Source organism: Empidonax traillii, unplaced genomic scaffold, assembly GCF_003031625.1.
Source record: "Empidonax traillii isolate 1590-97213 ecotype Southwest subspecies unplaced genomic scaffold, ASM303162v1 scaffold90:size2128546, whole genome shotgun sequence".
Classification (NCBI taxonomy): Eukaryota; Metazoa; Chordata; class Aves; order Passeriformes; family Tyrannidae; genus Empidonax; species Empidonax traillii.
In genome coordinates this window covers 1,473,053-1,488,725 of record NW_020955283.1, presented here as the reverse complement: position 1 = coordinate 1,488,725, position 15,673 = coordinate 1,473,053, and the positions used below count along the sequence as shown (strand labels likewise).

Genomic DNA, 15,673 nt, shown 5'->3' with positions numbered 1-15,673 from the left:
TGTGGCAAGACATCGCTGCCAGAGCAAAGAAACTGAATGTGAGAGTCCGCCATGTTGATGCCCATGTGCCCAAGGATCGAGCTAATGAAGAACATGCTCATAACAGACAGGCAGACCGTGCTGCACAAGTCGAGGTGTCACAAGTAGACCTAGACTGGCAGCAAAAGGGAGAGTTGTTCCTAGCTCGATAGGCCCATGATGCTTCAGGCCATCAGGGCCGTGATGCCACCTATAGATGGGCACGAGACCGAGGGGTGGATATAACCATGGACACTATCTCCCAGGTTACTCATGACTGTGAAACCTGTGCTGCCATTAAACAGGCCAAAAGGTTGAAGCCCCTGTGGTATGGTGGACGCTGGGACAAGTATAGATACGGAGAAGCATGGCAGGTTGATTACATCACATTGCCACAGACCCACCAAGGTAAACACTATGTGCTTACCATGGTGGAAGCGACTACTGGATGGTTAGAAACATATTCGGTACCACATGCAACAGCCTGAAATACCATTCTAGGTCTTGAAAAGTAGGTCCTGTGGAGACATGGCACTCCAGACTGAATTGAGTCAGACAACGGAACTCATTTTAAGAATAATCTGGTGGCCACTTGGGCAGGGGAGCATGGTATTGAATGGGTATATCCCATTCCATATCATGCACCCGCTGCTGGAAAAGTCGAAAGGTGTAATGGACTGTTAAAAACAACTCTGAAGGCACTAGGTGAGGGTACTTTCAAGAACTGGGACAAGCACTTAGCCAAGGCCACCTGGCTGGTTAACACTAGAGGCTCTGTCAATCGAGCTGGTCCTGCCCAAGCAGAATCCCTCCACACTGTAGATGGAGACAAAGTTCCAGTGATCCATCTAAGAGGTATGTTAGGAAAGGCTGTTTGGATTACTCCTTCCTCAAGCCAAGACAAACCCATTCGTGGGATTGTTTTCGCTCAAGGGCCCGGAAATACCTGGTGGGTAATGAGAAAAGATGGAGAGATCCACTGCGTGCCCCAAAAAAATTTAACCTTGGGGAAAAACTAATCATGTGCTTTGAGTTGTGTTTTGCAGGAAACCAGTCACCAAATGAGAAAGGCCTGAACAATTGATGCCGGTATCCAGTAATAGACCAGCCCAGACCAGAGGAGAAACCCTCAAAACCAGAGCTGTGATTGTGACCTAAGGGCCAAGAATGAGAACCAAGCTAATCCTGATGCTGACGCTGATTCTTCTACAACAAGATGAATGCTCTGAAGAATGAACAAGGACTATATACAAATATATATATGTGTATATATGCGCAGAATATAAGTGAACGCGAAATATAGGTTTTACGTAAAAATAGTATGGAATAAGGGGTGGAGAATGTGATGGTTTTAGTCTAGGCCTTCCTTGGTGACCAGTTTGTAACCAAGGAAGGAGCCAAGTACCCAGTATTCCACACAATTTTTACGTAAACCAGAGTATAAATAAGTCGGAGATTAGAGACCTCGCTCTCTTCTCTTCCGGCGAGGTTTGGGAACAGTGGGTCCCTGCGTTGGTCTCGCTTATCTAAGGCTGAGGCCTGCAGAGTCCACTGTCCTGCCACGTGGAGGTTTGGAGAGTGCTGGCTGTGACTGCCGATCCTGCTGTTCTAAGGGACGTGGTGAGATCTGTCTTGTTAGTTATTAGTATAGTTTGATCTAGTATACCTATTCGGTGTCCCTTTTGTTCCCTTTCGTCCCCTTTTTTCCCCTTTCCCTATCCCTTCGGGGGGTGGACCCCCTTTTACTGTGTATATAGCATCTTAACTGTACATAATTGAAATTTACGTAAATATAGATATATTTTTATATAAGCAGCTTGACTGTGGGTTCTTTAATTTTTATAGTTTCTTTCTCCTTTAACCTAAGGGAAGAAAGGGAGGGGGGGGAAGGGAGCTGCTGTCCTAACTTTCAGGCATTTGGCAGGGAGCCAAGTCCAAACCGTCACAGCATCCAAATATTTCTTAAGCTGTAATACTCTAATTTTCACATAATTTAGGCATTGAAAAAAAAATGCAAAAATTGGGTCAAACCCATCCTTTATTTACATAAGACAATGTTAAGTTCTAGTTTTGCCCTCTGTATTCTCTGAAAGCCTCCCAGAGTTATGTCATCTGCAAATGTAATAATAATATTCTCTTCCATCTTCCAAATGAAATTAAAGGAAAACAGTGACTCAGTATAGTTTCCTGGGGAATCTCAGTATATCACTAAATCTTACATTTGAGAGTGAACCACTGACAGCTACTCTAAGAACAAGTTCTGCCATGTGGGTTTACCAAGACCTTATTCTCCAGCTTTCTGTTAAGAATGTTATTCAGAAAAGTGTTATTAAAGTCAAAATGGGAAGATGGGAAGTTAGGCTTATTTGTTAGGAAAACAAATCTACCATGCTGACAGTGAATCCTGAAACAGGCTGCCCAGGGAGGCTGTGGAAGCTCTCGCTGTGGAATTGGTCAGTACTTGACCAGACATAGTACTGAGTAGCTATTTCAGACATATTTGAAGTAGAGGGGTGGACGAGATGACCTCTGCAGGTCCTTTCCAAACTAAACTAAGATGTTTCTACTCCTTTAGATAGCAGTAAAAATTGAATTGGAAGTATCACTGTATATCTTAATATATTCCTGTACTTCATGTTTGTGTCTCTAAGCAGTCATTTGCAATGTAAATGTGTGGCTATTTTAAATTAATTGTTAAGGTTTCGTCTTCTGACTTTTGGAGTTGGAATACCCTCAGATATATTTCTCTTAATTGTATTAACTTACAGTAGATGCACGTATGTCTGTTATAAAAATGTCAGGCTAGGAACAAAATCCATGCCCTTGTGATCACTCTATTTGTTTTTCTATGCCATTTGCTATTCTGTGTGAGATGTAGCAGAGTAGGAACACTGCTGTGTCTATTCCTAACATTCCCTCTAAACCAATAGACAAGGGCTGAATTTACTCCTCTGATACTTTTATTGGGATAGATGTTACAAGATCAAATAAGAATTTTAGAAGGTATTTACCTCCCTACATTATTTAAAAATGTGGTGGCTGTAATTTTATTCAATGTGGAAATTGCATAATACCAGTGTATTTCAAGAGTCTGTTTCTCAAAAATGTATATGCTGGAAGTTTTTCTTAAACATAAGTTAGGTTAATACTCCAGGTCAGAGCTGAAATACCAGACAGGTAGAGGCCAAAGAAACAGCCGTTTGTGCAGGTTAGGGGGTTCCAAGGAGGTGAGATGTAGCAAAAAAATAGCTTCCTCACATCCAATTCCTTATTTTTATTGACATTCTACTGAAGGTATGACCTTGAGCAGCCATGACTATCCCTTAACCCTCTTCTTCTCCTTCCACTGTCTGCCTTAGCATTGGTCTCTTCAGATTTCCCTTCCATGCTTATTCTTCAATTTTGTTTAGTCTTCTTAAGTCAGACATTTCCATTTTCTGATTCAAATCCTGAGAGATGTTTATTATCAGGCTATCAGTTCAATATACATTTCATTCCTACAAGGAGTCTTGAAACAAGATTTCAGCAAATCTAAGAGGAAGTGGGTTATTTTTCACTTATTTCATCAACTTCCTTGGCATTTCTCATTTCAAGAAAACTGAAACAAATAACTATGAAAAACAAAAGAAACTTCTTAATCCATCTTCTGATATTATAAGAACCGAAATACCCTTAAAGAACACTTCTGCCAGTTGACTGTCTCCACTTTGTTTTCACTTCAGGGTGATTTAGTTGCAGGATTGTTTGTGAAGGTTTAAGATGACTTGATTTTTCTGTTAAGAAATTGTCATGGTTTAACCCAGCAGGCAGCTAAACAACTGTCGTGGTTTTGCCCACCAGCCCATCCCTGGGGCTGAGGATGGTTTTGTCCAGGTAATTTCCGGACAAAAAGGCCAATCAAAAGTCCAGTGACGCCTTTGCTAATTACATCTTCAAGAAAACGGAAGAGAAGGTTTGTTTGCGCAGTTGAAATTAGGGGCAGCAGCCATGTAGGGGAGAGGAGTAGCGGGCCCAAGCAGGGCCAGACTCCCTCCTCCCCCAGCTTGGGCCGGGGTGGGAGGAGCAGGTGTAGCACTGAAGTCCTCCCTTCTCTCTTGTAAGAGAGTGAAAAAAAAAAAGTTTAAAAGACGAACTGCTTGGACAGAAACCACTGTGGAAGAATTCCAGCCGAAAGATAACGGAGCTTCCAAGGTCGAAGCTGGCAGCTGAAGCTGCAGCAAGAAAAGTGCGAAAGTTCGCTCTCTCTCCTCAGCAGAGAAAAGACTGAAAAGTAATCCCTGCTACTTGTAAAAGTTTGTTGGAGTAAGGAGACCCCCCCATGCGGCTGATAGAGGAGTCTGTGGATGTACCAAAAAGAACCGAGACTTCATGAGAAGGACTGAAGTGAGACAGAGTCCTGGTGGAGATTTGTGACCCTGAGGGAAACCTGTGCCGGAACAGTGACGACTCAAGTGGAATACTGGAATCCGTGTGTGTGTGGATCCATACTGCTGTTGAAGATTTTGTGACCCTGAGAAATCTCATGCTGGAGCGAGACAGCCCATGTGAGATGTTGGGATCCGTGTGTGTGTGGATCCGTGCTAGACCCATGCCGAGAAGTCTATCAAGGACTGTTCTCCCATGGGGAGGGACATCCATAGGGAAACGGGTGAACTCTTAAGCCATTATGCCCTGTAACCCTGTGGAAAAAGATCCATAGTAAGCAAGTGTCCCCTTGCAAGCCTATGGAAGGAAGACCCTTCAGGACCTGGGTAACCTCCAGCCTTTGGTCTTAGCCCAGAAGGAGGGTAAACCCAGCCCTGGAAGCCAACACAGAGCGAGAAAGAGAGAGAAAAAAATTCCAGCTGCAACGAGAATACTGCTGCTACTGAAGATCTATTACTAGAGAGAGAGAGCTGGAACTCCAAAAATAGGGAATGAGACTACTTCTTCTCCTTAGACTAGTATAAAAGAGGAAGAAATATTTCTGTAAATATATAGCACTTCAACTTGAGTAGAAATTGTTGTAGATATAGTTCTTTAGTTTTTAATTTATTAGTAGTTTTTGTTTTACTAGTAATAAATGTATATACTATTTTCCCCAAATCCTGTCTCTCTTTTGTCTGCAAAAACCTTCTCTCAACTAGTAGTAATTGTGTGGGAGGTGGAAAACAAATTGACCCAGAGCAAAACCACGACAACAACACACATCTGATTGCTGTAGAATTCATGGGTTGAGATAAATACAGTTTATTAGGACAGCAAAGGAATAATGATAAAATAATTAGAATACACAAAACAAGTGATACACAGTGCAGTTGTTCACCACCCACCGACCGATGCACAGCCAGTTCCCAAGTAGCAGCCCCCTGTAGTTCATACACTCAGGATGGTCCCATATGGTCTGGAATACTCCTTGGGTCAGCTGGGATCAGCTGTCCCAGCTGTGTTCCCTCACAGCTTCCTGTGCCCCTCAGCCTCCTCCCTGGCAATGTAGTGTGGGAAGCTGAAAAGTCCTTGACTTGTAAACACTGCTTAGCACCAACCAAAATATCAGTGTGTTATCCACATTATTCTCATCCTAATCCAAAATACAGCACTGTACCAGTTACTAAGAAAATTAAATCTATCACAGCTAAGACCAGGAGTGGACTAGAGTTAAAAAACAAACTGAAAGACACCCAGGATCTCCGTCTTGGAAGTTCTTGTTAACTTGACACAGGTTTTTTAAAGTTCGTTCTTTCAATTCTCTTTCTTTCCATTTTGCCTCTCATCCTCTTCCACACAAATTCCACATTTCTTCCAAATTCCTTTGCTGTATCTTAAGCATTCCCTCTCCCCATCTAAGCACTCCCTTAGTTTCCCAGCTCTCAGCTTCACTCGTGTGTCCCCAAACTGCATTTTTCTCATGCTGCCACTGTTCTTCCTCCCCATTTAGAAACATCTTGTATAATTTATAATGCCAGTTTGCATTCTCATCAGACAATTCATTAACTCTATTTTCTAGTGAACTACACTAAATTGGGGCAATTGGCATTTACAGATCCATCATTATGTAGCTCTGACACTAGCATGCATAATAATGTACAATACCAATAAAATATCTGCAAGCATTGAATAGAAATAACGTCTAGTTTTAAAAGGAAGGGTTAAGCTAAAAATGTAAGGTAGGAAACATCCACTGTGTTTAAAAAAGATTTCATCTACTGTCTTGTCTTTCCTGTCAGCATAGTCAGAGTGGAATGGAAGAGACCTCAAGTAAGGAATAGCAGCAGCCAGGATCCAGCCTAGCTCAATCTATTCTGGCAGGGATTTGATGGATCAGCTCTGGATAGGTCTAACTCCCAATTAGACTCAGCTGCTAACAGCTGAGAAGCCATTAAAGGGAATATATAAACTACAGCTAAGTATGATGGTGACATGTTTTGTTTCTAGCTTGTTAAACCAGTAATTGTTATTGCAAGTAGCTGTCATTCCCACAACATTGGCTTCTTGTTGACAATGAAGAAAACTCATTTGTTTTATAGTGTGAAGCTTAATTTACTTCATGGTTGGTTTCTTTCCCTGCCTGTCAATCCCAGACCTCTGAGAAAGAAAGGCAGTGAGTTTTATGACAAGCAGAAAGAGCTGTAACTAAACAGCCAGTACAAAAACTATCGTTTCTTATTGATGATGAAGGGGTTTTTGAAAGGCACGTGGGATCAAAAACTCCATTTTGAATCATATTAGCCAAGACTGCCAGTCACTACTATACCCAGATTGGCTAGTGATCTGTGTTTTGTATGTAGTGATCCCTTTGTTTTATATGGTTATTAATTAAATTTGACAACTCCAGAAGAAATTAACTCTACAAAGTTGACTACCTGCTGGCCTTTTGCCATTTGTGTCTCCAACAGCCAACTGTTCATACTTCCAGTCAAGAACATGGCTATAACCACATCAGAAGTGTATGGAAGACCCATTATTACCTCAAGGAAATGCAAATGAAACCTTTATAGTACAGATGCAATTTATGTAGAAAAAAACATCTTGTTGGCATTCAGGCTATTCTGTTCAGGAAACATTTCTGATGACCTACAGAAGGCTTCTGTAAGCTGTGTCATCACTAGGAGTGTTTGGCCGTACAACAAACCTTTCCTGGGGTGGTAAATATTCAAAAATACGTTACCTTAACATAGTCAGGCTAATTCTGCATGATTTATGACACCAGAGTGCCGTTTACGAAAGCTGGGGAAAAAACTTGAGTAGTACAAAAATCCTCTGAAGGCAACTGTACTGTACTGTGCCGTGCCAAAGCAAAAGTTCCTCCAGTAGCTGCGAGAAGGCACATACTGCAGCAGAAGGTCATTTCCCTACAGGGAGCTACAGAAGAAGTCCCTATAAACAAAGTCATGGTTGAGAAGGGGGTTTTTTGAAGCCTGGTTTAAGATTCAGTGGAAGCACCATGTACTGTGCTGAGTTCTGCAGAGACACATTAAAATGGGGCATTTTGTTCAGGTACCCAGTTTGAACAGGCCTTGAACAGACTGGCTGAGCCTTCCTGAATACAAAGATAAAAATCTAATTAAATCCAGAGCTATGCAGCTGAAGACTCCAGCCAGCAGGAGCTGCTGCAGAAGCCACTAAGGGGCCTGATGAACTGGAAAGAGGAGTGAGACAAAAGCTCCTTCACACAGATGAGGGGCTAAGAGAACTGAGTGGTTATTCCTGCCCTGTCTACATGGCAAGCAACCGCTGAAGGCTGGAGACAGTGAGAAGCTGCAGCAGTAACCTGGTTGGGGACCTTCAGGCATTTAGACCTTTGAAGCGCTGTCTGTTCCACACTGCACTTCAGCTTCTTTCTCTTAGTTTCCTCTGACCTGTCCTGTCCTCATGGCTCACATTGCCCTTCAAATAACTCATTCTTTGTGTTACCTTGATACATTCTAAACAAATCCAATTAAAAGATGACTCAGAATTAATGCACCCCTTATTAACACGGTATCATTTATTCATTTTGCGCTGTTCCTTGCTTTTACACTTTCTCTGTTGTCTGTCATTGTCAAAAAGCATTCTTGCTTACTTGTCTAATTAGGCTGACTCTGTGTTAGGAGAGCATCCAGCATGAGGAGATCCCCTTTTTTCCAAATCTCTAAGCCCACCCATAAAAAATACCATTAACAACAACAGCAGGCCCACATACATTCAGTAGGCTGTTGGGGTCATTCCTTGTATCATCCCACTGGTACAGGCTTTTATCTCACATCAAAGTTTGGATCTAATACCTGGCTGTCCTCTCCTGGCTCTCAGATGCCTGTGCAGTGCAGCCACAGCCTGCTTCAAGTTCAATCTGCCAGCACTCTCTGAAATTGTTGCACTCTGCATAACATGCGTTCTTCACCCACCGTCACTCAGGGAATATATGACTCCATACAGCTCCTGTTCTGCTCACTGGTATCACAGACATTAGAACTCAGCTGCTGTAACAAGGATGAAACTGATGGAGTTTTCCTATTGGCTTTAGTGGCACCAGGGAAACAGCTCACTGACTGTGACTGCCTACTCCACTTTGGCAGATAGTAAATATCAAACCCAAAATACACAGTTTCACATTAGGTCTAATAAATCTAAAACTTTCAAAAACAGGCATAGAAACTATAAAGCACTGGCAGAGTTCTGTGTCTGCTGACTTTCAAATACTAAATAAACAGTGTCTGGACTTTGGCAACTGCTAGCATGCAAGGGAACAGATAGCAAGCTACTTGTCATGAATAATCCTATCTTTATTTTTTTTTTCTTTTATCATTTTCTTGTGCCTTGAACTTTAAACATCTTAGGGGGAAGATACTGGCATTTTTAGGTTAACTACAGTTTTAAGCATTTAACTTCTTCATTGGTTATCATAGCTAGCTGAATTCAAATACAAATACTGCAAGCTCACTCATATGTTGAGTTTCATCTCTGTGCAGCTGCGACAGAGTGAAGCTTAAATTACTCATATTTGAACACAACAGATCCTACAGTCCATTTTACAAGCACGGCACAGGAATATCTATTGATATACCAAGCAACAACGGTTGCAAATAGAGCAGATATTTAAGCATATAAAATGTAGCAATCTTGTATAAATACCACAAGAAATAATATAATTTAGATTTTGGCCAAGATTTCTTCTCTCCTCCATCTCCAGCTATAAGAAGCTCTTAAGTGCCCACAGAAATCAAGAGCTTTGGTTCTGCATATCCCTCCCAGACTACACTGCTTGTTAGTTCTAAGTATAGTTAAGGATTCAAAACGCAAAGTAAATATTTTGATCCTCCCTTGAAGTATTTTGTACTGCAAAGAAGATTCGGAATTTCTGACAAGAGATCTAAGAATCTTAACTTTTCGGTTTAGTTCTTTAAAAAGCAAGTCAAAATTTGGCATTGTGTCTTGAATTATTTGTGCTTTCCAATATCTTGTAATCTTCCTTTGCTATGGCACATCTCTGTTCCAGGAAGGAAAAATCCACCCCTTGAAAGAAATAGTTTCCTAGAAGGTTACACACTTACCACATCCATGATCTGCATGAGGCTGAGAGTGAAGTAGACAGTGAGTGGCTGGGAATCATTTGCAACGGGTCGCTCTAGAGGGTTGTAATTTTTCAGCAGTTCCTTGTAAAGCTTCCTTTGGAACTCTCCTTGTAGGGACTCTTTGGGCACACAAAAAAATATATAAATAATTAGGATTCTATATCAGAAAAATTGAGACGTGCTTTTTTACTGCTACCAGATATTGTGTTTATTACACCTGCTGCATTCCCAGTAAAATGCCACTGTATTTCACGTAGTTCATTAGCTACTACAATAAAATCCAGAACACAAATGCATTACTCTGTTCATCCCAGCTTGTAAGGGAGACTGCCTCTTTGATAATTTCTTGATTGGCCAGGAGTGCTAAATTCTAAATGCTAGTGATGCTTGCTCAACATACACACCCTTTGGTCCAGCAGCAAGAGGTGATGAGGAGGAAACACACTACCTGTGATCTGACACCTGTCCTGGCACAGCTCTAAGCAAAACAGCAGAACAGAGATACAGCAGAGGGCATCAGCAAGACAATGGGAGAAAAATGGCCACAGGTTAGACCAAATCCTACTCTCAGGCTGCTTCAGACCAAGAACTCTTTGGGGCAAGTACTCTCCACTTTGTTCTCTGTTCATGCAGCTATGAAAGAAGAGGGGTACGCTTCTCTCTCTCTCTGAGAGGTGCTATATTAATATACATGATAATATTCAGGGATTTCTGTCCTTTTTACGCTTCAGATCCAATTTTTATTCTGCCGTTTTTCTGCGAAGGGAGAGGGAGCAGATCCACATGGATGAAGCACCGTAGACCAGGGACAGAGGCATTTTCGAATGAAATGGAACATGGGGCAGGGTAGGAACAGGTCCTTTGGATGCGAGCCCTCCTTGTCCCATTCCAGACGGACTTCTCTCTTCCCAGTTTTCTAGTCCTGAGCCTAAAGCCGCAGCCTCTGCCCTGGAGCAGTCACCGTTTAAGTCCCTTGACGGAGTTCCCCCCCCCAACCCCATCGCTCTGCCCGTCTCCCGTGTCCCTTCCCGGCCGGAACCAGCCCCGCAAGCCCCCAGTGCGGCCGGGGATGGGGACGCAGCGGAGAGAGGCTGAAGGGGAGACCCGCCGTGCCGGGGCGGACCAGGGCCGCTGTCCCTGCCATCCCTGCCGTTCCCGGCTGTCCCGCCCGCCCCACCGCTGCTGCTGGCGCTGCCCGGGGGGCCGGCGCCCCCTCACTCACCGCGCACGATCCCCGCCGCCGCCAGCAGCCACAGCCCCAGCTCCGGGAGGCCCATCCTGGGAGCGCCGGTGCCGCGAGGGACGGACGGACACAGCAACAGCAGCCGCGGCTTCTCCCGCCGCGGATCCGGCCCTCAGGGAGCCGCCGGCGCCCCGGGGACCTCCGGCAACTCGGCCCCTTCCTGCGCCTGCAGCGCTGCTCGCCCTACGGCGCCGCCGGCCCGGGCGGAGCGGAGCGCAGGGATGCTGACGGACCCGCCTCCGCGCCCTGCCTCCCGCCGGTGGAGCTCCCTCCCGCCCCTAATCCTCGGGCGACCCCGGGCCGGAGGGAAGGGAGCGGAGCCGCTCGCAGGCGGCTGCAGCAGCAGAAGCGATGAGGAGTGGTGGGCGAGGGGGGCCCGGCATTATAGAGGCGAGGGCAGGGGCGGCCCCTTCCCTGCTGGGCAGCCGCGCCTGCCGCCCTCCCCGAGCCCCGCCGGGGACGGGCTCCCGCAGCGGCACCGAGGGGAGCCAAGGCTGGGAGGGAAGGTGGGAAGGGGAGCCGGCACAGGAGCACACCCTGCCCACGCTGGCCCAAAAGCCACAGGGCATCAGGGCCTCCAGGGCCACAGAGCTGGCCTCCAGCATCCCTGCTCTCCCCGGCACAGGTGCTCGGTCATTCTCCTTCGCCATCGGCAGCGGCTGCTGCTGTGGAAGGCGTGAATTAGCCCAAAGGGCAGCAGAGTGCCCCGGGTAGGATATCCACTGCCGGGGGCCAGGGGCAGGCAGTCAGGGTGGGCACCCAGGGCAAGAACTGCTGACCTCAACCTGGAGCTTGGTCACATTTAGGGCAGGAGAGTGAAGGCAAAAATTATGTTTCATCCAGCAGATGCAGGGCTGTGGGCTCAGGTGCTGGATGTTTTGTCTAGATAAGGGGAAAACAGCCATGGCCATGAGGCATTGGGTTCAGTGCTTGACAAACATATGACAGAAAAAATGATGCCTGAGCTCCTGCTTGGCGTGGGTATAATGCATCACAGTTGGGAAGCTGGCCTAGAAAATTCAATGCATTTTGTTGATTGTCTGGTTCCCATTTGCAACTCCAAACACATTTTTGAGACCATGCATGGGTTCTTTCAGTCAAAATCCCTGTCCTTCAAATCCAGTTGCTGCATTAAATGAATGTCCAAGGCAGCTGCACTTCAGTACAAATGGTTTTGAAGTGTGTCCTCACTTGCAATGGGTAACTAAATGCTTGTTTTTCAAATAACCATTAAACAACCGTTTATTAGTCCATGCTAATTCTTAGCTTTAAAAATCCAGCTTATCTGTTTTGGTTTAAGCACTGACCTAATTTATGTAGCTATTGTTTAACTATTTTTAAATGTTTAGGGAAAAAAAAAAAACAGATGAAACTGGAGTCAACTTGAGTAGCCCAGCACATTGGTGCATTGTGTGTTTCAGGTGTAACACATAGGAGGACTGAAACATTCCCCTTTTCCAGTTAGCCAACATGCCAAACAATTTTACCAGGGGGTAGTGGAAGCCAGCAAGTGGCAAAGGTAACTCTACAAAAGCCAAGTCATACCTGATGTTTTTTGGTTTGTGGTGGGTATTTTTTTTCTGTGAGATTTTGACCTTTTTGGACCAGTTAGTAGACAGGAACGAGTTGCTAGGGCAGCTCTGTATTATTTGCAGAAAAAAAGAGCATTATTATTCATTTGTACTTCAACCTTCCCATGGCAGTGCTCTTAGTACCTGGATTTTTGCTTTGTTTCATTTTGGAAAGGAAACTCATTTTCTTTCCTCCTACTCCTATTACCCACTGCTGTTTTGGCACAGGTGCCCCAGATATTTTTGGGTGTACAGTAAACAGCAGGAATTGTTCAGGCAAGAAATCTTGAGAGGAAATCTACAGTTCATGGCTGACCTCTACTGTTAGCTCTTTTTTCTGCTCTACACGTTTCTTTGCTGACAACTGCCTCACCTCGGTGACAAAGGCACAGCAGAGGTGAGCACAGCCCAAGATGGGATTCAGAAGACAGACCCTTCAGGGGATGGTGCTGAAACACCGAATTCCAGTAGTATAAGTGTGGAAAAAATAATTCATAACTATTTCCTTGATAAATTTTGATTTATTTTTAGTTCTAGCAGTGTCATTTGCTTTTGATGTTAGCAAATTGAATTTTATAGGCACTTCAGAAATTCTTGTCTTTTAATAGCAATCAGCACCCCAGCTCCTTGATTAGACTGTGTTCAATCAGATGCATTCCTACTAGAGGTTTTACCCTTTCTAGTCAGAGATTTCAGTGTGAATGCACACAAATGGCAGGAATAGTATCTGCTTTCAGTATCATTCTGGCTAATGGAAGTGAATTTCACAAACATTTCTGAGGGTTGCTTGTGCAGACTAGCAAAGAAAGATTAACAAAAACTATGCTGAAGTCCTCTAAAAATACATCCTTTTACAAAAGGCAAAAGTCTTCACTCAAGTAGCATTTCAGGTCTATTTTGAGTCTGAAGCACAGAGCTATTAGAGGAACAGGTACAGGATTCTGAATTAATGTGTCTATAGAAAAGACCCTCATCATAAAAAACGTTTGTTTATACCTAAAGATTATCTTCCTAGTTACTTATCTTTCTAGTTATTTATAAGGTTAATCCCATACATTGATCAGTTAAAAGAGCCAAGGATGGAAGAGATTTTGGAATGACTCGTGCAGTCATTACAAAGTGCTGCAGTTGTTCAGGGGTTATAATATCCCACAATTGTGAGGAATATCCTCTTTTTCTCTTTGCACAGAATTGCAGAAGAGTAAAATCTTGCATCTTCCTAATGAAGAAGACGATAAAATAGCCCTGGGATTAGGCTGATAGTGAAGAAGTGACCATCTTATACTGTGTCATATGCATCTACAGTGACTGCACACTTTCTGACTTTTATCTACTTCCTGTGCCACTGCAATGACCTGGGACTCCCATATCAGAAAAAAAAATCTGCTTTTCTTTCTTCTGAGAGAAGAAGGTAGAATAGGCTAGGATTTTAAATGGTAACTTTGAGCGTATGTTAGAAACCCACATTTATTTGAATGTTATTTGAATTAAATTACCTCTTTATTTGTTAGCTTTTTTATACTTGCAGGTAGCCCTAGTAATTACCTCTCATATTATTAGTTATTTTCTTTTTTTTATTTTTCACAACAAGTAGTCTCAGTGATGGAGAATGCATATGTGATGAGCTTGATTTTTTTCTGCAAAAGTCCTGCAACAATATATTCTTTCTTCCTTGCAAGAGGTAACAGTTTTGATGTTGAGTTTTCTATTGGAGGATGAATTAGTGATCTGAAATCTGGTTGATTTTGTGATTAAACTTTATATTCTGTACACACAAACTTGAACAGAGGTTTGCAAAGACAGTCTCTTCCCAAATTCTTAGTTTGTACTCCAGTACGTTATTTCCAGAAAATAATCCATTCTCCAAATGGTCTTCTGTTGGGAAGGATAAAGAAGAGCACAGACTATTCTGTTGTTGAAGAACAGTAAAGCTGCTGCCCTCTCACTTTGTAAAAAGTAATTACAGAGAGAAGTTTCTGCACAGTGCTCAGATGTGAAGAATGAGGATTTGTAAAATTTGCCTAATGACTGTGTAACTAATGAATAGTGGTCACTTGTATAGTGCAAACATCTTTCAAAATTAATTCTTTTCTTCTATTACCATTGGCAAACATAATGTGAGCATATTAAACTACAGTGGCAACACCATTGTATTACTGTGAGTGGAAAAGCTCTAGTGGAATAACTACAGAGATTTCTCAGCATATCTACCCTACAGGTGCTTTTCTCTGCCCTAAGAAATATCACAGGTTTTCATTGACATCATGCTTAGTATGTTTACACTTTGATTTTTCTATAAGAAATTATTGTTCCTCTCATTTTAGCCTCTGTTAGGTTCTTCTGAATCATTTTGTAATTCTAGGGTTTGGAATTCGTTTCTCACTGACATACAATTCACATTTTAGTGTCACTTTGTCATCTTTTTGGATGAGTGTGAACAACAGAAAGTTGACAAAACAGCTTTTCTTCACCCTGGTTAGTTTTAAATAACTACATAATTTAGGGTTCACAGAAGCTAATTAAAGTTGACAGGACATCTGCATTTTAGGCCTACAGCTTTAACAGATTTTCATCTATAAACATCTGAAAATCAACCTTATTTATCTTGTCCTAAAGCAATAAACTAGAAATTTTTCTCTGCTGAAAAAATTACCATCTGTTGCAATTTAAATAACTAACATAAAGTCCACCAAAAATGGTCATTTGGTCTGTGAAGACCATTGCAATAATGCCACTGACCATAAAGCGTAGTTTAAACCCTGTCAAAGACTAAATGTTGTATCAAAGATAAGGCAAATGCATTTAAATTTTGGGCTCATAGTTGAGGCAGGCGATAGGGGACAGGTCAGTCTTGCAAAGCCAAATTTCCACTGACAAGATTTCTAAAAAGAAAAGTAGTCAGGATGTACTTGTCTGCTAGAGAATACTGAATTTTGGCCTTTAGAATCCTAGTGGTTACGTTTCAGTTCACCAAATACATACATTTTTAATATGGCTACAGGGAGAAAGAATTTTTCTCTTTTTATCAGGTCTCTGCGTTTTGGTTGGGAATTCATGGATTGCAGATTTGCAACTGCATTTCTTACCTTGCATAAAACCAGCATTCCCTAATATTCCTTCCCAGCTCCTCCTGCAAAGTCTCAGCATGATTGATTTTAACTGGTTACTGGTGAAGGTGAAGTTGGTGTTTTTCAAGCATCTGCAGCAACAAACATCATGTATCGTCTGTTTTAAATGAGATTTGGTCCTTTCTCTAGCACAGTGCACTGATAGCAGCAGCAGAAGGCTGCAAAGGGGCAAATGCCACAGTG

The 15,673-nt window shown here is 43.0% G+C and overlaps 1 protein-coding gene across 1 annotated transcript in view; it reads right to left on the bottom strand.

Moving 5' to 3' along the window:
* Positions 1 to 11,131, bottom strand: part of CHRNA7 (cholinergic receptor nicotinic alpha 7 subunit) — a 45,438-nt gene extending 34,307 nt beyond the window's left edge. The window contains exons 1-2 of the mRNA XM_027881545.1: positions 10,771 to 11,131; positions 9,528 to 9,667 (exon numbers count right to left, since the gene is read on the bottom strand). Of these exons, the coding sequence (XP_027737346.1) occupies positions 9,528 to 9,667; positions 10,771 to 10,825 (195 nt within the window). The 5' untranslated portion in view covers positions 10,826 to 11,131. The remainder of the gene's footprint in view (positions 1 to 9,527; positions 9,668 to 10,770) is intronic.
* Between the last annotated feature and the right edge of the window lie 4,542 nt (positions 11,132 to 15,673).